The 25,273-nt window shown below is 36.7% G+C and overlaps 1 protein-coding gene across 3 annotated transcripts in view; it reads left to right on the top strand.

Moving 5' to 3' along the window:
• The window catches only part of Trip11 (thyroid hormone receptor interactor 11), a 68,738-nt gene extending 56,434 nt beyond the window's left edge, over positions 1 to 12,304 (top strand). For all 3 annotated transcript variants that reach the window (XM_040275280.2, XM_040275279.2, XM_013364688.4), the window contains exons 18-21: positions 4,125 to 4,239; positions 4,633 to 4,749; positions 6,152 to 6,296; positions 8,656 to 12,304. In XM_040275280.2, the coding sequence (XP_040131214.2) occupies positions 4,125 to 4,239; positions 4,633 to 4,749; positions 6,152 to 6,296; positions 8,656 to 8,876 (598 nt within the window). In that variant the 3' untranslated portion in view covers positions 8,877 to 12,304. The remainder of the gene's footprint in view (positions 1 to 4,124; positions 4,240 to 4,632; positions 4,750 to 6,151; positions 6,297 to 8,655) is intronic.
• Positions 12,305 to 25,273: the final 12,969 nt, after the last annotated feature.

The following is a 25,273-nucleotide window of genomic DNA, read 5'->3' as shown; positions in this document are numbered from 1 at the left end:
CACTTGTTGTTGTTTGACTTCATAATGGCTGCCAATCTTACTGGAGTGAGATGGTATCTTAGGGTGGTTTGATTTGCATTTCTCTGACTGCTAGAGATGGTGAACATTTTTTCATGTACTTGTTGATTGATTGTATGTCCTCCTCTGAGAAGTGTCTGTTCATGTCCTTGGCCCATTTGTTGATTGGGTTATTTTTTTTTTTATTTAATTTTTTTGAGTTCTTTGTATACTCTGGATATTAGGGCTCTATCTGAAGTGTGAGGAGTAAACATTTGCTCCCATGATGTAGGCTCTCTGTTTACCTCTCTTATTGTTTCTCTTGCTGAGAAAAAACTTTTTAGATTGAGTATGTCCCATTTGTTGATTCTAGTTATTAACTCTTGTGCTATGGCTGTCCTATTAAGGAATTTGGAGCCTGACCCCACAATATGTAGATCGGAGCCAACCTTTTCTTCTATCAGATGCATAGTCTCTGATTTGATATTAAGGTCCTTGATCCATTTTGAGTTAACTTTTGTGCATGGCGAGAGAAGGGGATTCAGTTTCATTTTGTTGCATATGGATTTCCAGTTTTCCCAGCACCATTTGTTGAAGATGCTATCCTTCCTCCATTGCATGTTTTTAGCCCCTTTATCGAAAATAAGATAGTTGTAATTTTGTGGATTGGACTCTGTGTCCTCTATTCTATACCATTGGTCCACCCGCCTGTTTTGGTACTAGTACCATGCTGTTTTTGTTACTATTGCTCTGTAGTACAGTTTGAAATCTGGTATCGCTACACCTCCTGATTCACACTTCCTACTTAGAATTGCTTTTGCTATTCTGGGTCTTTTATTTTTCCATATGAATTTCATGATTGCTTTATCTATTTCTACAAGAAATGCCGTTGGGATTTTTTTTTTTTTAAAGAGAGAGTGAGAGAGGAGAGAGAGAGAGAGAATTTTTAATATTTATTTTTTAGTTCTTGGTGGACACAACATCTTTGTTGGTATGTGGTGCTGAGGATCGAACCCGGGCCGCACACATGCCAGGCGAGTGCGCTACCTCTTGAGCCACATCCCCAGCCCCGCCGTTGGGATTTTGATTGGCATTGCATTGAACCTATAGAGAACTTTTGGTAATATCGCCATTTTGATGATATTAGTTCTGCCTATCCATGAACAGGGTATATTTTTCCATCTTCTAAGATCTTCTTCTACTTCTCTCTTTAGGGTTCTGTAGTTTTCATTGTATAGATCTTTCACCCCTTTTGTTAGGTTGATTCCTAAGTATTTTATTTTTTTTTGAGGATATTGTGAATGGGGTGTTTTTCCTCATTTCCATTTCAGAAGATTTGTTGCTGATATACAGGAATGCCTTTGATTTATGCATGTTGATTTTATATCCTGCCACTTTGCTGAATTCATTTATTAGCTCTAGTAGTTTCTTTGTAGACCCTTTTGGGTCTTCTAGGTATAAAATCATATCATCCGCAAATAGTGATAATTTAAGTTCTTCTTTTCCTATCTTAATGCCTTTAATTTCTTTTGTCTGTCTAATTGCTCTGGCCAGTATTTTGAGAACTATATTGAATAGAAGTGGTGATAGAGGGCATCCCTGTCTTGTTCCAGATTTTAGAGGGAATGCCTTCAGTTTTTTTTCCATTTAGAATGATACTGGCCTGAGGCTTAGCATATATAGCTTTTACAATGTTGAGGTAAGTTCCTGTTATCCCTAGTTTTTCTAATGTTTTGAACATAAAGGGATGCTGTACTTTGTCGAATGCTTTTTCTGCGTCTATAGAGATGATCATATGGTTCTTATCTTTAAGTCTATTGATGTGGTGAATAACGTTTATTGATTTCCGTATATTGAACCAGCCTTGCATCCCAGGGATGAATCCTACTTGATCATGGTGCACGATCTTTCTGATATGTTTTTGTATACGATTTGCCAGAATGTTATTGAGGATTTTTGCATCTAAATTCATTAGGGATATTGGTCTGTAGTTTTCTTTCTTTGAGGTATCTTTATCTGGTTTGGGAATCAGGGTGATATTGGCCTCATAGAATGAATTTGGAAGTTCTCCCTCTTTTTCTATCTCCTGAAATAGATTGTGGAGTATTGGTATTAGTTCTTCTTTAAAGTTCTTGTAAAACTCTGCTGTATATCCATCCAGTCCTGGACTTTTCTTGGTTGGTAGTCTTTTGATGGCTTCTTCTATTTCCTCACTTGATATTGGTCTGTTTAGGTTGTTTATATCTTCCTGACTCAATCTGGGTAGTTCATATGTCTTAAGGAATTTATCGGTGCCTTCACTATCTTCTATTTTATTAGAGAATAGGGTTTCAAAATAATTTCTAATTATCTTCTGTATTTCTGAATTGTCTGTTGTGATGTTGCCTTTTTCATCCCGTAAGCTAGTAATTTGGGTTCTCTCTCTTCTTCTCTTTGTTAGCGTGGCTAGTGGTCTATCAATCTTATTTATTTTTTCAAAGAACCAACTTTTAGTTTTGTCAATTTTTTCGATTGTTTCTTTTGTTTCGATTTCATTGATTTCAGCTCTAATTTTAATTATTTCTTGCCTTCTACTGTATTTGCTGCTGATTTGTTCTTCTTTTTCTAAGGCTTCGAGGTGTAGTGTGAGGTCATTTATTTGTTGGCTTTTCTTTCTTTTAAGGAATGAACTCCATGAAATGAATTTTCTTCTTAGTACTGCTTTCATAGTGTCCCAGAGATTTCGATAGGTTGTGTCTGAGTTTTCGTTTACCTCTAAGAATTTTTAAATTTCCTCTTTGATGTCTTCTGTAACCCTTTGTTCATTCAGTAGCATATTGTTTAATCTCCATGTGATGTAGGATTTTTCCTTTCTCATTTTATTATTGATTTCCAATTTCATTCCATTATGATCAGATAAAATGCATGGTAATATCTCAACTCCTTTGTAATTGCTAAGATTTGCCCTGTGACATAATATGTGGTCTATTTTTGAGAAGGATCCATGTGCTGCTGAGAAGAAAGTGTATCCGCTTGATGTTGGGTGGTATATTCTGTATATATCAATTAAGTCTAAGTTATTAATTGTATTATTGAGCTCCATGATTTCTTTATTCAACTTTTGTTTTGGAAGATCTGTCCATTGGTGAGAGAGGTGTGTTAAAATCTCCCATGATTATTGTGTTGTGGTCTATTAGACTCTTGAACTTGAAAAGAGTTTGTTTGATGAACGTAGCTGCACCATTGTTTGGGGCATATATATTAATGATCGTCAAGTCTTGTTGGTGTATGGTTCCCTTGAGCAGTATGTAGTGTCCTTGTTTATCCCTTTTGATTAACTTTGGCTTGAAGTCGATTTTATTTGATACAAGTATGGACACCCCTGCTTGCTTCCGGGATCTGTATGAGTGATATGATTTTTCCCAACCTTTCACCTTCAGTCTGTGTGTTTTCCTATCAGATGAGTCTCCTGTAGGCAGCATATTGTTGGATCTTTTTTAATCCATTCTACTAGCCTATGTCTTTTGATTGGTGTCTTTAAATGTCAGTTCCCTTGTATATGATACTGAAATTTTAAAAACTAACAATCCCCAAACTTATGTGTGCTTGGCATGACTTTTTATTGTATTTCTAATCTCTATCAATATTAGAAAACATTTACAAGAACCAGACTTAAAAAGTATGATTTATTGAACATATCTTGCTCAAACATATTAAGTCTAGGTATATATGCAATAATATTTAATATTCTTAATATTATTATTAGCAATGTTTTGATAAATGTGAATGGAGAAATATACTAGATAAACACAAGAACAGTTGTTGCCACTTAACTTGTCTACTTCAGGTGAGCGCCAGTCCAGTCAGGCACTGAGCGTCACTAATGAGGCACCTCCTCGGGTGGTCATTGGGTTAAAGAAAATGGGCGACTCATAAATGATGTTTTAAAAGGCATGCATTTTGGATTGTTAGAAATATTCTGAATTAAACTTGTCAAATTTTTAAAAAAGCTAATTTAATGTATTTTATTGTTCAGTCTTTTGTTATTAAATATAATTATTTAAGTGTAATTAAATGTTTATCTGTCTAGTATTTGGGTACACTCCATGTGGAGATGGCTTGAGCTGTTTCTGCCTTTATTTTCATAGAGTCCTCATGAGAAACCTTTTTATTGGTCATTTCCATACCCCAAAGAGTAAACGTCATGAAGTGTTACAGTTAATGGGAAGCATCCTGGACATTCAAAAGGAGGAAATGGAGCAGGTAACTGGATAGTAAAAGCTATTCTGAATGCATTTATAACTAAAAGAATACCATTGTAGAAAATTGTTTCCTTTTATTATATTTAACTTAAACTAATTTTCTCAGTTATGTGGAAATGGAATAATTTTATCCTACACTGTATTAGTTTATACATTTTCTAACTTATAAGTCAACTTTTTTATTACTGTACTAAAATTTTAAGATCTAACAATCCCCCAAACCTTTATGGGTGCTTGGCATGACATTTTATTGTACTTGTAGCCTCTGTCAGTATTAGGAAATAGTTACTAGGAACCAAACTCAGAAAGCATGATTTGTTGAAATCATGTGAAAGCAATTCATATTTTTCTTTACTTGTATTGATAATATTTTTGTTTTAAAATAATCTTGCAGTTGTTGAATGAAGATTATGGTGGTGTTACAAAGTGGATGACTAGTTGGCTTGGAGGAGGATCGAAAAGTGTCCCCAACACACCTCTGAGACCAAATCAACAATCTGTGCTTAATAGTGTAAGAATCAGATTTATTCTTTGGAATATGAATGGTGAAATGATTGTATATCACACTCATTTGCAAACAATCAGATTTATTCTTTGGGTTGTTTCATACAACTCTTTTATTTTGGCATTGTGGAAACTGAGATCCAGTGAGGTTTGGTTTAAGGATGATAGGCCAGTTTGAACTACTTTATTTTGCATATAGGTTTCATTTTAACTTTCTATTCAGTTCTTTTATTTTTCAAAGTATTAAAGCATTCTTTGTGTATTTTTGTGGTTGGGGGATCAAATCCAGGACCTTGATCATGCTAGGCAAGCGCTCTCGATGAGCCACATCCTCAGCCGTTATTTCTTTGTTTGATTATGCTGCCGCCATGAAATAACAACATTCTTAAATGCCGAATCTTTATTATATTCACATTTGTGTGTTTCAAGATCTTGAGCCAGTGATATTTACTGAGCACCTGTAAATATCATATATTTGTTGTATACCAAACTTGTAAGCTTTGGGGATACATCTGCAAAGCTGATAGACTAGGTATCTGCCCTGAACAAACTAACATTCTGGTAGGAGCAGGCAGTTAACAAAAATGAAAAGATTTAGTGCCTGGTATACAGTAGACTTTAGGTGGATGTTAATTGAATTAAGTAGCACTATAGAATATAGGGCTTTTTCTTTTATTTTTGTAATAAAAGGGACACAAAAGATAGGAAGACCCTGTTTTATTTGGATGACATAGAATTTAATCTAAAAGAAAGATATATCCTACAATATTATTTTAACTTGATCATGTTACTAATCTTTTGCTATTATTCATTGATTGCATTTTTTTTTTTTTTTTTTTGGTGCTGGGAATTGAACACTCAGGGCCTTGTTGCATGCAAGGCAAGCAAACTATCATTGATTGGATCTTAATTTAGGAAATCATGTTTAAGGACTGGGGGTTCTGGTAGAGCACTTGCCCAGCATGCATGAGGCTCTGGGTTCAGTCCCCAGTACTGCTGGAAAAAGGGGACTTATTTTTAATGAATGTTTTCCATTGATAAAATTTTATGTCTTTCCAGGCATTGCTGTTATACATCTATAATCCCAGTGACTTGGGAGACTGAGGCAGGAGAATGGCAAGTTCAAGGCTAGCTTCAGCAAGGCCCTATCTCAAAATTTAAAAAAAATTAAAGGGGGTTAAAGCACACTTGGATTCAATCCCCACTACCACAGGGGAAAAAAAAATAAGAAAAGAAAAAAGACTGACGTCTAAGTGTCATTAATGGCACTTAGTTAGCTAAATCTGACAGTAAGGTGTTTGAAACAGGTGTTGTCACAAAGATTATTTACTGAATTATAAAAAATTCTGTAAAAACAAAATATCTAAAGTGCTGCATTTTCATTTGTAACCAAAAGATTTTTTTCTTAGTCTTTTTCAGAACTTTTTGTTAAATTTCTGGAAACGGAATCTCATCCGTCTGTTCCACCACCAAAACTTTCTGCTCATGCCATGAAATGTCTAGACTCACCAGGAAGGAGAGAGCAAGGTGCAAATGTACCAGGAAGTTTTAAAGGTAAATGCAAATACTTATTTTTTTCTCAAAGTGAAAAATAGAATGTCTAATTGATGATTTTGCTTTTAGTGATATTAACTAAAGTTTTAGTGCTTTTAAAAACATTAATACTGCTTTCAAAATTCCAATAAGGCTTTATATATTGTAGCAGTCTGATATTTAATTGGCTTAGATTAATTTAAATAGTATGAAATATTTTCCCTTTGTATTTCAGAATAATTCTCTCTTTACATAAGCCTCTTTGAATTATTCTTCTGGGAATGATGGTGAACTGGTTAAAACTTTTGCCTGTTAAACTGTTTGCCTTTCTCACTAATGGTGCTTATTACTAATCAGAGTCAGATGTGTAGCTTTTTTTTCCCTTTGAAAATTGAAGTGTCACTTGGCATATGTATAAGATCAGGTCAGAAAACTGACTCATTAAACTATTTTTTATTGGAAGATCTTTCTGAAGTTTTTATATTTTAATATAGATGTGCATTTTAGTGTAGATTAAAGATGTATGTTATTATATACTCTTTAGTTTGTATCACATACCATATACTTAAATTTGGATAAAATTATTTATAGAATTTTAAAAGCTTAATATGAACAAATATCTCTTACTTTTTGAACTTTTTTCTTCTCATTTTTTTTAAACTTTTATAGAAAGATAAATAAAATTTATATAAAATTTTTCCATTGATAAAAGTTATTTTTTGTTTAGGTTTGACTACCAAATTCAGTGAAAAGTCATTACTTTTTCCAAGAGGTATAGACAATACTGAAAACTTTTTTTTTTTTTTTTTGTGGTTACACTAGACTATAGCATTTTTTTTTTTAAAGAGAGAGAGAGAGAGAGAGAGAATTTTTAATATTTATTTTTTAGTTCTTGGCGGACACAACATCTTTGTTGGTATGTGGTGCTGAGGATCGAACCCGGGCTGCACGCATGCCAGGCGAGCGCGCTATCGCTTGAGCCACATCCCCAGCCCCTAGACTATAGCATCTTGAAGGAGATTCTCAATTCCTTATGGCAAGGTCTTCCCCTCCCTCTCTCTACTTTGCTCTTCTTCCCTCTCCCTTCCCCCTTGTCATACCCTTTCTCTTTCTTTTATCACTTTGGAACCAGCTTGCTTGGTGTTGATCCAGGGACACAAGCCAATGATGAACTGATAATAGTATTTGCATGAATTAAAGCAAATTTAAGAAATATGTCAGAGCTTAGTAAATAATATCAGAAGCCTTCCAGTTTAGGAAGTTGTCATTCACAGGAAAATCTAGCTCGGGGATCCAGGAGTACTTGATAACAACTAGATTTAATGAATTTGTCTTAGTACTTTCTTTGTGTTAGGAGGCCTGATGTATTTGAGTTTTCCATTGCTGAAGTGGCAACTACAAGCTGTGAACTTGTTAGTGGTCTTGTGTAAAAGCAGAATTCTAGTCACTAATACATTAGACCATGTGCCAAATACCTATTCCAGTGAAAATGAATTGTGTCAGCCCAACTTGATAGGATATAGTCTAATTGAATATCTAAAAGATGATCAGGTAATATATGCATCCATTATCTTTCCTTCTGGTAAATTAGTATCGATTCTAATTGTTATTATTACAATATGAGCACCAGCATTTTTCATGACCATTGTAATTACTGGGAAATCTTAAATTCTCAAGTCCTTTATTTTTTAGGTGGGTAAGAGTTTGCCTTGCAACATAGGTAACACCATTTAAAAAGCTGTTGTTCTAGTAAGTAAAGCTTATTGATTAAGGATAAAGCAACAGCATTAATATGTTTAATAAAGCATTAGTTATTCATATAAATAATTTTATTTCTTATTCTCCTTCACCATATATATATATTTCATAGATTCTGCTTGTGGGATCCAGAATCCAGTAGCATATGATTATGGAGCCAGATCTGGAGACCTAAAGCACATATGTAGCATTGTGTTTTTTAACCAGAAAATGTTCCAAGTTACCAAATAAACTTTAATCAGATTTTCATAATGCAAATAAATATCAATGTTTATTGATTCTGCAATCTTTTTAATGTTTTGAATAACCAATAAAAAAGGAAAGCCTTAAAAAAAACAAACAAAAAAACAAATAAGTATCAATGTTTATAAATTAATGTCTACTTGTGCTCTCCTTCTGAACAATTAAAGAACAGTCCAAAAACTGTGCTAAACACCAGTGTTACTACCATGGAAGTAGAATTTTAAAGTCTATATGTGGTAAATTGACTCATGTATCTATGTTAATCTCCTTGACAGTATAGGGATAGCTTTCTTTATGCTCTTATTTATATTAGAAGGTTATTTCAATTTAACCTCTTTGTGATGGATAGAGACTAAATAACCCATATCTTATCATTTAGATGCAGCAGAATTCAGAGCTGGTAGAAGAACTGACATGAGTCCATTCTTGGCTCCACGTTCGGCAGCTGTGCCACTTGTTAACCTAGCTGGAGTTGGACCTGGTGGACCTGGGCATCTGCTTTTGAAACCTATTGCAGATTTCATGCCCACCTTTACGCCATTGCCAGTGTCCCCGGACAATAGCGCCAGAGTTGTACTACAGGACCTTCTAAAGCAATAGGTATTTCTCAAGCCAGAGATGATTTAGCACTTTAAAGAAGCCATAAACACTTTGTACTTTTTTTACAGAGTGGCCTTTTGGAAAACAAGGTCATGTATTTGTAGACAAAAAGAGAAAGAAAAAAAGTCAATATATATACTAGGTAATTTGTCTCTTTTTTTCTTTTGTGTGTGTGTGTTTTTTTGCTATAGGACTTAAATTTTTTTTGTTTTCTTTGCTATAGCACTTTTTGTTTATAAAATTTTGTTCCAATGTATCAGGTAATCATCAGCAGTAATCAATTCTTATGTACTTTTGTGAGCAACTGTACAGAGGAGCATTAGTGAACCATTAGCTCCAACCTCTTTTTTTTTATGATTATATTTGTTAAATTTAATTGTATTAAGATAAAAATGATACATTTAAATAATAGGAAAGAAGAAAAATCTGACCCATATGAAATATATATATATATCTCAGATTTAGAGTATATGAAAACAAAATATAATGTTGCAAAAGTTGTGAATTCTTTAGTTTATAGAAGAAAACATTGTAAAACTACTAAAAGAAAATTACAGTGGGGAGGGCCTGAACATGAAGTTTAGTGGGTAAATTCTAAGATTCTTTTAATCCAAATAGTATGACACCTATCCATTTTACTTATTTCCATTTCTATAGAAAAGTCATTTCACATTAATTCAGTTTTCTAGAAGTTAAATATGTCCAGAAGGAAGAGTATTTTTGAGTCAAACCCAAAGTGGAATCACATGAACCATTTCCAATGTAAAAGTTAATTTGTAAGAATGTATCATTAAATATCTGGACTATTTATCTACCTGCTTTTCTGGGCTCTTCAATAATGCTTATAAACACATTTTTTAAAAACATTTGATCAAAAAAAAAAGAAAGAAAATAATATAAATTTTTAAAAGATGAAAACCTTTTTTTAATTTTTGTATATTAAGATAAAAGATAAATCAAAAGTTTCTAGCTTAAGTAGGTGAAATCAGAGAAGAGAAAAAGCAGATTATATAATATACACTTCTGTGACACCTGTAGTTTCTAAAACCATTAAGAACATTTTTATTAAAATTAACTTAAATAAAATTTAATAAATTTTAAATATAAATAATTCAATATATTAATTTAAATTTATATAAATTAATATTGTTTGATTTAAATTTATTTTATTAATTAATATTGTTTGATTTAAACTTATCATTGTTTATTTAATAAAATTAATTTATAGTAAATTATAATTTATATTTTAAAATTTATTAAATTTTATTTAAATTAATGATTTAATAAAGTTAATTTAAATAAATTTAATATAGATCAAATTATGTAATTAATTATATAATTTACTATAAATTTTAATAAAAATTAATTCTAATTAAAATGCTCTTAGTGGTTTTAGAAATTACAGGTGTTGAGAAGTATTTGCTATATAATCTACTTTTTTCTCTTCTCTGATTTTACCTAACTTAAGTTAGAAACTTTTGATTTATATTAATTTAAAAAAATAAAAAAGGGAAGACAAAATACCTAGTAGCTACATATATATACCAGCTTTTTCTTTCTTTTTTCTTTCTTTTAATTTTCTCTGTTTCAGCTTTTTATTTCTTTATTTGATTTTCAAGCTCTTGTTAGGATAGGGATATGTGGTTTATCATTTTTAAACCTCAAGCGATTTACACAAAAGAAAAGAAAGTGGCTTCTTTACATAGTGCAGAAAATGGACCTTTTAGAAGAACTTGTATAAAAAGGCTGAGAAGAAGATTTTCTCTGAAGAGGTCGCCAGTCCCCTACATCTCTGGGTATGTGGTTCATGCATATAGGTTGATGTGACGACCACCACCACCACAGCCATGAGACACACTTGCATCCCCAGGATCAGTGAAATTACTTCCTTGCACCAGCACCAGCTGTTTAGAACTGAAGAATGAATCTTTAATTTTTATAAGCCCATTATACAAAATCCTGACTTGAAGCTTAATTGTTGTATGAGGATGTTCGTATTTATATTTTGAAGTTGTACATTGAAGAGCTTTTTCTTGCAGATTTTGTAAATGTAGCAATGCCTTAGAAATAGAAACATTTGTATAGCAAGAAAAGGTAAAAATAAGACTAGTTAAATATGTAAAGAGGTCTGGCTCCAACTAGAGGGAAATTTGATTGTCAATTCTGCTGTGATTAACTGTATATTTCTTACGTGTCTGGGAGACTGGAAGTTTTGATTATATGTTGATGGTTAAAACTTGTTTTTCTAAAAAAAATTAACAGGTGACACTGCTTCACACAGTGTCACTTCTCTTCTTAACCAACTTATTTATATTGCCATTCTTCCATACATTGTAAAGGAGGTTCCTGTAGCAGTACATACGAGAAATGTTCAACTGCCTACGGAGCTCTGCCCAGTTGGCATCATAGATGCTCCTCTACTAAACCCCACAATAAATTAAAAACATTGTAAATTGAAAATCCACATACCACACCTTGTGCCCACCAGCACCATGCTCTGCAGTGTGCTGCTTGCCCTGATGATTCTTTGGCTGACCGGAGCTGCTGCTCACTGCTGCTGCCCCATCAAGAGGGTGTTGTCCTACATGTTGTTAACCAGGACAAGTGGAATTCCAAATCTAAAGTACGAGTTCTGCTGAATATGCACTACTTTTGAACTACCATAAAGTTGAAAAATCTTTTTTTTAAAATAAAAGCATTTTTAGTTATTATAATTAAAGCATTTATATTGTTCTGTGGCTTATTTAGCCATCTTCCTATAAGGTTGAAAGAGTTATCCCAAAATTACTTTCACATTATATAAGAAATTTAGTATACCAGTGAAATCTTACTGAATTTTAGACAAAAATGACCTAATATGGTACAACATTAGGTAAACTTTTCATGGGAACAGGTATCTAACTAAAGATTTGGAAAGAAATTCAAGAGAAAAATTAAGAATTCCATATCATGAATTTTTGCTTCATTTATGTCAATATATGCAGAATACACTGAATTTGTTTTGAGTAAATTCTAGTAACAACTAATCAATGGTAGTGAATAACAATTGACATTTAAAAGTCATAGCTAAAATATATATTATTTTAAAGTGTATAACTCAGAATAACTTAAAAAGTGATGCCTTGATGAAATACTGTAAAAAGATTGCCTTTGCAAAGTTTGAGAACTGGATTCATATAAAGCAGTTCCCCACAAATGCCCAAATCTAGGATTATAAAATAAATTGGAGTTGCCAAAGTCACATGTTGTATTGGCTTAGTGTGTATTGGCTAAATATTCTTAATTCCATCCTTTAATTCTTATGTGAAAGTTTTATCCTGTTCATCAAATATTATCTTTGTAATAAAGTAATTATTTTAATATCATTTTTGTGATGAAAACCTTTAATATGCATTTCTTTACAAGCAAAAATAAAAATTTATTCTTAATGAGTATTCTTAATGAGTATATTCTTAAGTTCAAATTAGTATTGTTTCGCAGATACAAAATTTCTGGATTACAAAGCTTCCATCTGATAGCAGTAGCGGTGGTGGTTTCTTGTCACAGTGTTGGGTCGGCGGCCTTTCCTTCCCCCTCCTCCTCTTTCATGGCAGCTGTGGGCAGGGACTTTCCACCTGCCTGAGTAGACCGGAAATGGCCAATCAGAGGCTGACCTGGCAGCAGGACCCCAACCACCTTGGGTTCCTGCCAGCTGAAACAGTCGCCCTGACCAACCCCTAAACTCTGCTCGCCAGCCTGCTGTTGGTAGCTGCAGTTTAGATGGCGAGGCCCTCCTACCCCCAGTTTCCCTTATTAGCATTGTTCTTGCCTTTCCCGCCCGTGACTTCCCAGGCCCACACCCATGAACCTCGCCCGGGAGCGCCCGCCCCCCCCCCCCAATAAACCTTTTAGTGGCTCATTCTTGTTCCGTGGTTCCTGACCTCTCGCCCCACTTTCTGCTTTACAAACAGTAGTTTCATTTTTCTAAGGTAATGCACTTTAAGAGTAGCAAGGTAAAATTCATATTTAACCATGTTTTTTCAGTCCAGTAGGAACAACAAAAAACCTCTGATGCTATAATCATGATTCATTGTAGAATAAGAATGGGTTAATAGGAAATACAGAATCTATATCAAATTACTCAGAATAAGTAACATGGATCACAACTTTGAGGTCAAGTGTTCTGCAACTGAATGAGATCCTATCTCAAAAACAAAAAAATGAGGGATGGGAATATAGTTCAGTGGTAGAGCACTTCTGAATTCAATTCCTAGTAAAACACACACACACACACACACACTAAATGGTGAACAATACTGATACAGGAGAGAATTCTGTTTTCTTGCAAGTACTATTTTTTTTTCACATCTAAAAAGTAATAATAGCTCTTTAATATAATCTATATACAGTGTCCATAAGTTCCTGGTTCTTTTTTCAAAATTTTTTAGTAGAATGCATTTTTACATATAGTCTACAAATGAAATTGAACCATATTAAGTTGAGGACTATCTTCAATAGATTCGTATATACCTCTTAAGATACTTTCACTGATGGTCCTATTTGATTCCTGTGTGGAGCACCTGAAATACTAGTTTCTGGGCTTAAAAAAATACATAATCCTTCATTTTGAAGAAATGGAACATTCAAGAAGTCTTTTATTTTGAAAAGGAAATGCAGAGTGGATATTTAAGTGGTATGTCATAATATTTGAAATGTCTTTTTTGACATTTTTACATGTTTCCTTGACCAAAACACCTGGTTCCTACCTCATGCTGTAGTTTAACCTAGTTTGGAAACTGTTGTGGGTGATGGCACATCCAAATGTCACAGAACATGATATTACATGACTGCTGTTTAAGTATGTACCATTGTCTGAAAGCTGTAGTACCTAATGTTTTTGCCGTGACACTGAAACCATAGCTGACTGCTCTGCATACCATGTACGTTGATCTAAACCAGACCTAACTCATTGACTTTTCTGAAACTAAGTTGTGTCAGAGATGAACCATCTGCTTAAGGAAGCTTAGCAACCAGACAGTGGTGAAGCATGTAATTCTAATGTTAGCAAGAGGACACTCCAACGGTATGCTTACAGCAATATTTTAACTACAGTAATTTTGCTGTTTATTTCTTTATAAACAGTAGAATTTGTGGTTGAACTTCATTTTTGCTGCCACAGTTTTCCACAGCATTCCCAAAGGTTTTCAACTACAGTTAGTTGAACATAACTCTAGTAGAAAATGTACCCAGCCATTGAATTTGATTTTAGTTAACACTATATCATATGGTTGGGTTTTTGTTTTTTGAGTTTTAGTTCCTAATGTTTCTTTAAAGAGAAAAATCAAAACTAAACAGAACCCTAGGAAAGAAGGAATGGCTTTCTTCTACCTACTCAATTAGAACATTAAATATCCTCTCAAATAAAGCCTTCAGTTTCTCTTAACCTTTCAATGATCAGTTGCAGAGGGCAGAGAGACTTCAAGATACTTATCCAGTTAATGAGCGTGGGGGGCGGGGGGCGCAAGTAGGCTGTGTCTTCAGAGACCAAGGAAGTGGGTAAGCTATTTAGGAGGTGCTATTAGGCCCCAAACTTGAAAGCATTTGAATTTGATTTTTAAAACTAATGAAGCTTTTCAAATAGCAAAGTATTTAAAACATCTTCCATCAACCAAAATTTATCTTTGACTTTGTAAATATCAAATAAGTTAGTCCTATGGGGGAAAATGATAATTTTAATGTTCAGACAATTTTCCAGCCTTTAAGATTTTGCTTTAAATTTTCTAAGTTGTGTTTGTTTTGATTTAAGGAAAATATCTAAATGGGAGAATTTTCCAACCCAATCTGAAGATGAGTTTGGGTTTTATAGAGCTAAATTTAATACATTTTTTTAATTTCTCGGGAGCACTGCAAAGAAAAAAGAATCCAAATAAAAATGATATATGTAAGTTGGCAATGTCTTCATGCACCAAAAAAAAAAAAAAAAAGCAAACAGCTGCTGACTTTTTCTTTAGAAGGGAGAGGAATGGCTTACACATGTTGTTTATAGTAGCAGTCGAACTACTGAAGCAATGTCCCAGAGCTCACCGGATGTCTGCTGTGGGCATTCTATTTGAGCCTCGGAAATTTTAAATATGAACAATTTAGTATTCTTCAGTTTAGCATGGGAATAGGCCTGAGAGGAGATTTTAGCTGTTTTTTTTCTTTTTCTTTTTTTTCCCCTTAGGTAGTATTAGCATCATTGGCCTCTTGGTCTCTCTCCAAGATAATCAGTATATCTTCATTTTTTTTTAGATGTGGAAACTTGATATCTTTTAACTCTTCATAGGATGATAGTCTGGAAAGGAACATGGGTTTTTAAGTTGACAGTTGGGCAGGAGTCATGATTTGACCCTTCATGTGTGACCTCTTATCCAAATCATTTTGAGTGTGGTTCTTATTTTTCTCATCTTTGAGATAATACCCACCTAGTAAGCCTAGTAAGCCTCAGTGGGTGATAAGGATCAAATGACAAATTTGTTCATAATCTGCCTTAAATGAATTAGTGTTCCACTTGTGGAAGTGTTTGCTCAGGTCCATAGTTCCTCATACAATTGATCGAAGCTGTGGTCATTACTGCCTTAGAGTGGATAAGAATGTCAGGGAAGGGCTGGGTAGTGGCTCAGCAGTAGAGCGCTCGCCTAGCACGAGTGAGGCCTCCGGGGTTCCATCCTCAGCACCACATAAAAACAAAGATATTGTGTCCAACTACAACTAAAAGAAAAAAAAAAAGGAAAAAAGAATGTCAGGGATAGAGGAGTTGCTGAAGCCAAGGGCCATCTTCAAAATAAGGAGAAATCAGAAGCACCAGTCATGCCATTGAGATGACTGGGGAGGTAAATTTTAAGAAGACTTAGATAGATTTAAGGACCAGAATGTGGTGGTTGGCTTTGCTTAGAGCAGAATGGTGGGGGCAAAACTATTGCTGAGTGGGTGATTATCAAGTGGAAGGTGTTAGTAGGCAACGGCTGAGAAAGCAGGGTGCAGAGGGCCTTATTAGTAGGAGTCGGTTTGGTGGGCAGAGTTGCTTTAATCTGAGAGATTTAGGCAAGGGAAATGCTTGTGGAAAGGCCTCACTTGGATGGGGAGGCTGACAGGGTTCCTGAGCCCGGAGACAGAGCATCAGAGCACAGGGGAAGAGATTGGGCTCAGAGAGGATGCACTTCTGTAATCAGATAGGGGCGATGAAAGAGCAGGGAGGTGAAAATAGGTGGATTTGGGAAAAGGGAAATTGTAGGAATTTGCCTCTGAGGTTGGAGGGGACCCACCTTCTGAAAAGGAGGGAGTAGGGTCTGAAGCTTGAGAAATCCACAGTCAAGTGACATGTCCAGATTGCTGAAGAACTGTGAGAGATGTACTTGGGGGGACAGGCCAAGTGCCAGGGGAGACAGATGGGAGAAGGGGGAGTGGTGGCTAAGCACATCTTGAAGGAAGCAAGCTAGCAACTGTCAGATAAAAGTCAAATGGTTCTTGCCCTAAAACCAGTTTTAGTGGAATACAAAATGTTATCAACCTGAACCTTGCCTTCCTGTACTTGGGACTTAGGTCATGTGAATGATTATGTAGCGGAGGGTTTTACAGCGTGTTATTACCAAAATTTAGTACATTCTATAAATCAATAACCCATTATAATTACAAAATATTTGTCCTGGAGAGAAAGAAAAATTTAAAAAATGTTAATAAATGGATTACATAAGGCAAATGTTTGAATCTTAGCTGTGTTTTCTGCCTTGACTTTTACATTGAACCTCTTCCTCTGTATCAGTCCTTTAACCCTTCTGGGGTTAAGAGATTAATAATTTGCACTGTAATGATATTTTAACTGTGATAATCTTCAGCTGTAACATTTTTAGACATGTAATTTTTTTTTCAGTCTAACCTTCTTTGACTTCAGTGAACTATGTTTGGATCTTAAGAAATAAATGTCAGTGATTTGAAAATACTTCACTGTAAACTTGGTATTAAGTTTGTTGAAGCCGTTATCTAGATACCCTAGGACTCTAAGTTCTAAGATACGTTATTCCTTTTTTTTACAAATCCAAGGTATGTTGATGTTGAAGGTATCGTACTATTTTTTTTCCTCTCTCAGTGACAGGTCAGGCTCAAACCCTTTGATCCACGCTCTTAAATGGGTGTGTGTACTTAAATGCCTACACCTCCTTAGGGGCAGAACCGCCCAGCTGGTAAAGGAAGGAGACACAATTTATTTTAAAGAATTAGAAACAAAGCAATAGAATTGTGTTTTAGGTTTCTTCTGCAGTTCCTTCTATTTAGGTGTGAAGAAACCATGGTATCATCTGTGAGTTAATACATTAATCCCTTTACCAAAGGTGTTTTTTTTTGGGGGGGGGGGAGGAACTCAGGGGCACTTGAAAACTGAGCCACACCCAACTCTATTTTATATTTAATTTAGAGACAGTATCTCACTGAATTGCTTAGCATCTTGCCATTGCTGAGGTTGGCTTTGAACTCAAGATCCTCCTGCCTCAGCCTCCCCGGGCCGCTGGGATTACAGGCATGCGCCATAGCACACAGCCACCAAAGGTGTTTTATGGTGCTGTCCTTAAGCAAAAGGGATGATTGTGATAATATTTCAGATTCTAGGATCAAGAAATAATTTTTTATTTTTAAAAATCTGCATGGAATATTTAGTTTTGGAATTATTTAATTGTTTTAAAGTTTTCTGCTTAAAGTACTTTTTAGGCCACATGCAAACTTAACTTCTTGGGGTGGCCTTAGATATATGCATTCATCCTTTATTCTTTGGAATTGTGCTTGGCAAATGGATAGCTCCTGCGTTGGAAAGTATCAGTGATGGTAAAAATGAATTCTTCCCAGAACTGCCACTTCCCAGAGAAATTGAATTCCCCTTTTCTGAGTCTTTTTCTCTTTGGACCTCAGTTTTACTTGCTGAAAAGAAATTTAGCCCTATTGTTATTCTTTCATGTGTGTATGTGTGCACGCACACGTGAGTGTGTAACACTGGAGACATTAAAGAGTAGACAGAGAGTAGGAGGGAACCTGGCACTAGAATAGGTCAACCAGTTTCTCTGCTAAAAGCAGGTACACATCTAACATTGCAGAACAGTCATTTGGGGGCTCTGAAAATTGATCAAAGGCAGACAAGAAATTTATTTATTTTTGAGAAGCTTCGAGAGCTTTGGATAAGAACTGTTGGAGCCCATGGCCTTCCCACCGGGGCTTCCCTCAGCCCCAAGCCTCCAGGCTTCTCTAGCACTAAGCCATTGCCTGAAAACCAGCAGTGTCATTGCTTGACGGGGCAGACCCAGGGGCAGGGGTCACGGCAATGCAAAGCTTATGACTTTGTCAATTCAAAGTGGCCAATTCAGAAGGAAAAATGCAGAGTACAGAGGTGAGCCAGCAGGAATTTGATGTAGAGACCCTGGAGCAGACTCATAGAAAACCCCTGGCCAAGAGGAAACTGTGGAGTGCAGGAGAGACCAGGAGATGCAAGGGAGAGCTGAGGCTGACCTGAGTTGGCCACTGAGCCAGCCGTTCCACCTGCGCAAACTGATGGTGGACAGAGCCTGGAAGTCCAGGGGCTGAACAAGCACAGACCCCATCGACCACTGATCTAGGGTCAATGGGACCCTGGGAAGCCAGACTAACAAAAATAAGGATGTAAAGCTGAGCAGAAACAGCAGCAGATACCCTCTCCTCTGGGGAGAGGAAATGCACCATTTAGATATTAAAATCATACTAAAACTAATAAGGAAAATACTTAAGTCAATAGTTGGTACAATACAATCAAAATTGTCCAGTTTTCAACTGGAAATTATGAGTAATGCAAAGAAGATAACATGGCCTATACTCAGAAAAAAAAAAAAGAAGAAACTGGGCCTAGATGTTGAATTTGGCACACAAAAACTTAAAAGTGGAATTGTCTATACAAACGTTAAAGCGTGTCCAAAGAATACAGAATAAGATCCCAAACACTTGTATACACATTACTCGGCTTTATCAAACTGTAACATTATGCCACATCATCTAAAGACTTTTTTTGTGTGTGTGGTGCTGGGGATTGAACCCAGGGCCTTGTGCACACAAGGCAAGCACTCTCCCAGCTGAGATATATCCCCAGCCCTGTCTAGAAACTTTTAAAAAGCATTTTACTAAAGAAAACTTTGAACATAGACATTAAAGTGGAGTGACCTACTGAATCCACACACCCGTTGCCAGCTTCAACAACTATCAAGTTCATCAACTCTTATTTCATCTTCTACCTCCACCAACTCCTCTCCAGCATCTGCACTAGCACACCTTAAAATCATGCTGAATAATCAGGAGTCAGTCTTGTTACTCTTTGTGGAGAATATAGATGATCAAGTAATGTGCCTCCTCCCATTCCTGAACTCTCCAGGAATGCCATGGCTGAAACTTGACATCGCTTTGGATCCATGGAGAAGCTTACATGGCGTTATGGTCTGGATCTGGAGTGTCCCCCAGAAGCTCATGTGTTGAGTTCAAGGCAGCAATGACCAGAGGTGGGTCTTTTAGGAAGGGATTGAATCGTGAGGGCTTAATCTCATCAGTGGATTAATACATTTGATGGATTAAAATTTGAAAGGATTACTGGATGGAAACTGCAGGCAGGTGGGGCATGAGTGGAGGAAGTAGGTCACTGGTTGATGTGTGCCTTTGTGGACTGACTGAATCTTGTCCCTTGTCCCCTTTCCCCTATTCCCCCCACCTCAACTGTAAACCTTAAACTGTGAGCTAAACTAAATCTTTCCTCCTTTTCTCCAAAATGTTAGGCATTTTGTGTCACACCCATTAAAAGGCCAGAGAGGGTGTGGGGGGTCTTGACCAATCCCGGCCCCTATTCTCTGCTATCTGTGAGTGTGATGTGGGCCTCACGTTTCTGCACTGTGCCTCTTCTTTTGAGGTAAGTTTCCAAATCAAGAAATGTCAACTGCTGCCCAGGAACGTGCAGGATCTTGTGCACCCCTCATGAGCCAAAAGCACAGGCAACAGGAGTGGGGTCCCGCAGTCCGTGTCTCAGGCTCCTGCCACCGCAAGTTCCACTCTCACTTTTGGAACCATGGTGGGTGCCGCTGGTTTATGAAGTGGGCCTGATGCTTCTCCCTCAGATTAAGTGGAGTCCTGATCATGGTCCTGGACTCTGATCCCTCACCTCCCCGGTTGACTAGGTCGTTTCTTACTCTAATTTCATACTCTGAGCCTCTCTACTTCCTGACTTCTGCCCCCAATTTATTTTCCTGGGCATAGAAAGCCGGCCAGATATTATCAATATCCTTACCTTCTGACCTTAGATACTCTTCCTCCCAGCACAGCTGCATTTTTAAGACTATGATCTCTTTGTAGACTCAAAAAAGTCTAATTTGAAATTAATATTAAAATCTTGGCCACCCTTGTGGTGTCATAGTTTCTTATCCGAAGCCAACTTATGATGCAGCTTTAGTTTTGACGTTTGAGAATAGAATATTCCTTAGAGCAATTCCAGGGGGGGGGTCAGTGGGGGTGATATCTATAGATTCGAGTCAATAAAAAATTCACCCAATGCCCATGAAGATTGCCTGATAGAAGAAAAGGAATATGGATCAAAGGAGAGGGGAGAGGGAGAAAAAAAGTGATATGTCATCACACACGAAGAAGTTAAAAAAAATACTTCAAATTCATTTTTAAATTTTGTTAGACAATTTTCACAAACAGAAGAGTAGAAAGAGCTACATAGAACTCCCATAAGCTCCTAAGTGAGGTCTGAACTATGCAGATTTGGCCAATATCACTTCATTTATTCCCCACATTTTTTTTTTTTTAGTATGCCTTTCTAACTCATGACGATACATCAAAAATAATCAGTCCTTAGGAAATCAATCATTCCTTATTATTATCCAACACCCAATACATATTCAAGTTTTCTGATTGTATCAAAGACGTGTCTTTTTGCACACTTGGGTGACTCAAATCAGGATACAAATGGGGCATTTGCTTGTTTTGGTGCCAGCCATTTGCCCTGGTTCTTAGATCTGTTCGTAGTCATGTCCCTCCTTGCTCGGCTGGTGTCCTGCAAGCCATGTTCCTCAGTCTCCCTGGCCGACTGGCTTCCTGTTGAGTTCAGCCAATGGAAAGCACCTGTGAGAGCTTGAAGGCTGGGAGCAGGAAAGCTGGGGTCCATCTTCCTGCGGTCTCCCTGGCTCCTCATTTTAGTGGTATTGACCTCCTCCAGGAGGCCTCCACCATAATCCCAATTCTTACAGGTGGTCCCAGCTCCGAGGTTCTAGTAACATCATCTCCTTTGGTCCCCAAGTCCTAGGAGAGGTAGTGGCTCCCTGATACAGCATAACTCTGGGTTGCCGACATTCCATTTGGCTTTCTAGCTCTTTCTAGCTCTTCCCACACTTTCGAAACAGACTATTATTCTTTTCCCAGATAGATTCTGATTGATACAGGCTTTCTCTCTCTCCTCCCCTCTCCTCTCTGTATTTCTCTCTTTTTTTCTTTTTGTTCTAATTAGTTATACATAATAGCAGATTGCATTTTGATTCATTGCACATAAACGGAGCACAACTTTTCATTTCTCTGGTTGTGCTCGATGTAGAGTTGCACCATATGTGCAGTCATACATGTACCTAGGGTAATAATGTCCATCTCATTCCACCAACATTCCTGCCCCCATGCCTCCTCCTCCCCTCCCTTTGCTCAATCAAAGTTCCTCAACCCCCCACACCCTGCCCCATTATGGATCAGCATCCACTTATCAGAGAGAACATTCAGCCTTTGGTTTTGGGGGACTGGCTTACTTTGCTTGGCATAATAATCTCTAACTCCATTCATTTACTTGCAAGTGCCATAATTTTATTCTCTTCTAATGCTGAGTAATATTGCATTGTGTATTTACCACAGTTTTTTATCCATCTATTGAAGGGCATCTAGTTTGCTTCTACAGTTTAGCTATTGTGAATTCAGCTGCTATAAACATTGACGTGGCTTCGTCCTTGTAGTATGCTGATTTCAAATTCTTTGGGTATAAACTGAGGAGTGGGATAGCTTGGTCAAACGGTGGTTCCATTCCAAGTTTTCTAAGGAATCTCCACTCTGCTTTCAGGATTGGTGGCACCAATTTGCAATCCTATCAGCAACGTATGAGTGCACCTATTTCTTCACACCAAAATAGACATGTAGACCAGTGGTATAGAACAGAAGACACACAGACAAACTCTCTGTATTTCTTTGCGTATTTTTCTCTCTCTTCCCCCCTCCCTCACTCTCCCTCCCTCCCCCTCCCTCCTTTCCATCTTCTCCCTTTTTGGCTCTTCCTCTTTTGTCTTCTAGTTTTTTCCTTCTCTTCTCTGTATTTCTTGCAAACTGGTGGTCAAGTCAGAGCCAGAGCCATGCTGGGCAATAGGAAAGCCCACAGGCTCATATGGCTATTTAAATGTAAAAATTAAATTAGTGAAATTTCAATAAAATTCAAAATTCAGTTCCTAGGTAACGCCACATTTCAAGTGCTCAGTAGCCACACATGGGTAGTCGCTGTGATATTGATAGTAAAGATATATAGACTATTCCCACTAGGGCAGGCCGTTCGTTGGACACGGCTGGTGTCCATGACTCAATTCAGGTTCAATACTTTTATGCAAGAATGGTAGGAGAAAAGCTTGTATTAGCAGAACTTAATGGCTGCTTAAAATATCACTCAGAGCTGCTCAGAATATAGCAATTTCTCAGCAGAATCAACTGGAGTGTTTATTAAAATACAGATTCCTTGGTTAGACCACTGGAACCATAATATCACATAATATCACATCTCTGGATGTATGTGTGTGTGTGTGTGTGTGTGTGTGTGTGTGTGTGTGTGTGTGTGTGTGTTGCTGAGGATTGAACTCATGGTGTTGGGAATGATAGGCAAACACCTTACCAACTGAGCTATGTCTCCAGTCCTCAGGGCTTGAATTTTAATAAGTATCTCACATGATTCTGTTGCACGCTGACATTTGGAACTATGGTCAGCTCTTCCCAGCAGACTTAGGAAGGAAGGGAATACCATGCACAATTGAAATGACTTGAGGTAGCTGATTGTTGGGAAAAATAAACCTATCAACAGAGAAGAGCTGATACATATTAGAACAGACTTCATCTTTTGTTTACTTCTGTTCCGAAATTTGCTAATGCCCGGGGGGGAGTGCAATTCATGATGGTCTGTAAGGGTTTTCATCAGACCACCAAAAAGAGAGGAGCACAGTAATATTTCCAAAGACCAAACACACAGTTTCATGAAATTCTATGATGTGATATATGATAGTTGCCATATATTTTTAATTTTTATTTGACAAAATTAAAAGCAGCATATTGCTTTGGTTCAGTTTTGTTTGGGGAGGGTTGGTTTTACTGGGCTGACAAATTCAAGAATCTAGAAGGCACTTGTTACGGTCTACTTTATGTTAATTATACATAGAAAATGAGACAATCTGAGCATCACACCATTTTACGTTCTATGTTGCATTTTCTCTAAACCTCAATCCATATTAAGCATCTGAAAACAACAGACAAGACCAAAATGATGGCAAATAGAAGAATGCCATTGGATAGTCCTTGAATACAGCTCTGGGGCTCCATGGCAGATTCTTATAGTACAGATCCCGTATTTTATACACAATTATGTTTTTAGATACACATAGCAGGCGACTGTATTTTGACATACTATACATACATGAAATATGACTTATTCTAATTAGGATCCCATTCCTGCAGTTGTACATGATGTGGAATTACACTGGTCATTTATTTAAATATGAGCATAGGAAAGTTATGTCTGATTAATTCTACTGTCTTACCTATTCCCACCCCTTCCTTCCCTTCCTTCCCCTTTGTCTAATCCACTGAACTTCTATTCTCCCACCCCTTGTTGTGTGTTAGCATCCGAATATCAGAGAAAACATTTGATCTTTGGTTTTGGGGGATTGGTTTATTTCACTCAGCATGACAGTCTCTAGGTCCATCCATTTACTGTCAAAAGTCAAAAGAATAAAAGTTATTCTTTTTTATGGTTGAGTAACATTCCATCTTGTACATATGCCACCTTTTATAGGTTGGTTCCATAACTTAGCTGTTGTGAATTGAGCTGCTATGAACATTGATGTGGCTGCATCACTATAGTATGCTAGTTTTAAGTCCTCTGGGCATATGCCCAGGAGTGGGATAGCTGGGTCAAATGTTCCATTCCAAGTTTTCTAAGCAATCTCCATACCACTTTGCAGAGTGGTTGCACCAATTTGCAGTCCCACCAGCAATGTTTGAGTGTACCTTTTCCCCCCTCATCTTTGCCTACGTTTATCGTTACTTTTATTCTTGATAATTGTCATTCTGACTGGAGTGAGATGGAATCTCAGTGTAGTTTTAATTTTCGTTTCTTTAATTGCTAGAGATGTTGAACATTTTTTCATATATTTGTTGATCATCCATATTTCTCCTGTGAAGTGCCTGCCTATTCAGTTCCTTTGCCCATTTATTGATTGTATTTGTGTGTGTGTGTGTGTGTGTGTGTGTGTGTGTGTGAGAGAGAGAGAGAGAGAGAGAGAGAGAGAGAGAGAGAGAGAGAGAGAGAGAGAGAAAGTTTTTTGAGTTCGTTATATATCCTGGAGATTAATCCTCTATCTGAAGTGCAGGTGGCAAAGATTTTCTCCCATTCTGTAGGCTCTCTGTTCATGTTCTTGATATGCTGAGAAGAAGCTTTTTAGTTTTTTAAAGATTTTTAAAAATATATTTTAGCTGTCAATGGACCTTTATTTTACTTATTTATATGTGGTGTTGAGAATTGAACCCAGGGCCTCACACATGCTAGGCAAGGGCTCTACCACTGAGCCACAACCCCAGCCCAAAGGTTTTTAATTTGATACCATCTCATTTATCAATTCTTGATTTTACTTCTGGCACTTTAGGAGTCTTGTTGAAGAATTCAGTTCCTAAACTGACATGATGGAGAGTTGGGCCTACATTTTCTTCTAGTAGCCACAGGGTCTCTGGTCCAATGCTTAAGTCCTTGATCCACTTTGAGTTGAGTTTTTACATACAATTATTTGTTAAAACCACAGTCAGTAGAACAATTCATAAGAAAAGCTCTGGTCTTTTCATGATTTGCTGAATTCCCTGGAAATTGCAGGCTTGTGCAGAAAATCGTGGTGCCCTGAAACAAACTGGTGATATTAAAGTACAATTAAAGGGCTGGGTGTTACTCAGTGAGAATACATGCTTAGCACACGTGAGGCTTCAGGTTCTATCCCGAGCATCAAACAAATAAATAAATAGAAATAAAAACTACAGTTAAAGACCAAAAGTAAGGGCGGGGGTAAAAATCCTGGATCAAAAATTAAGAAACCTAGGCTCTAATTCTGGTTCTG

Source organism: Ictidomys tridecemlineatus, chromosome 5, assembly GCF_052094955.1.
Source record: "Ictidomys tridecemlineatus isolate mIctTri1 chromosome 5, mIctTri1.hap1, whole genome shotgun sequence".
Classification (NCBI taxonomy): Eukaryota; Metazoa; Chordata; class Mammalia; order Rodentia; family Sciuridae; genus Ictidomys; species Ictidomys tridecemlineatus.
This window is presented reverse-complemented; position numbering and strand designations above follow the sequence as displayed.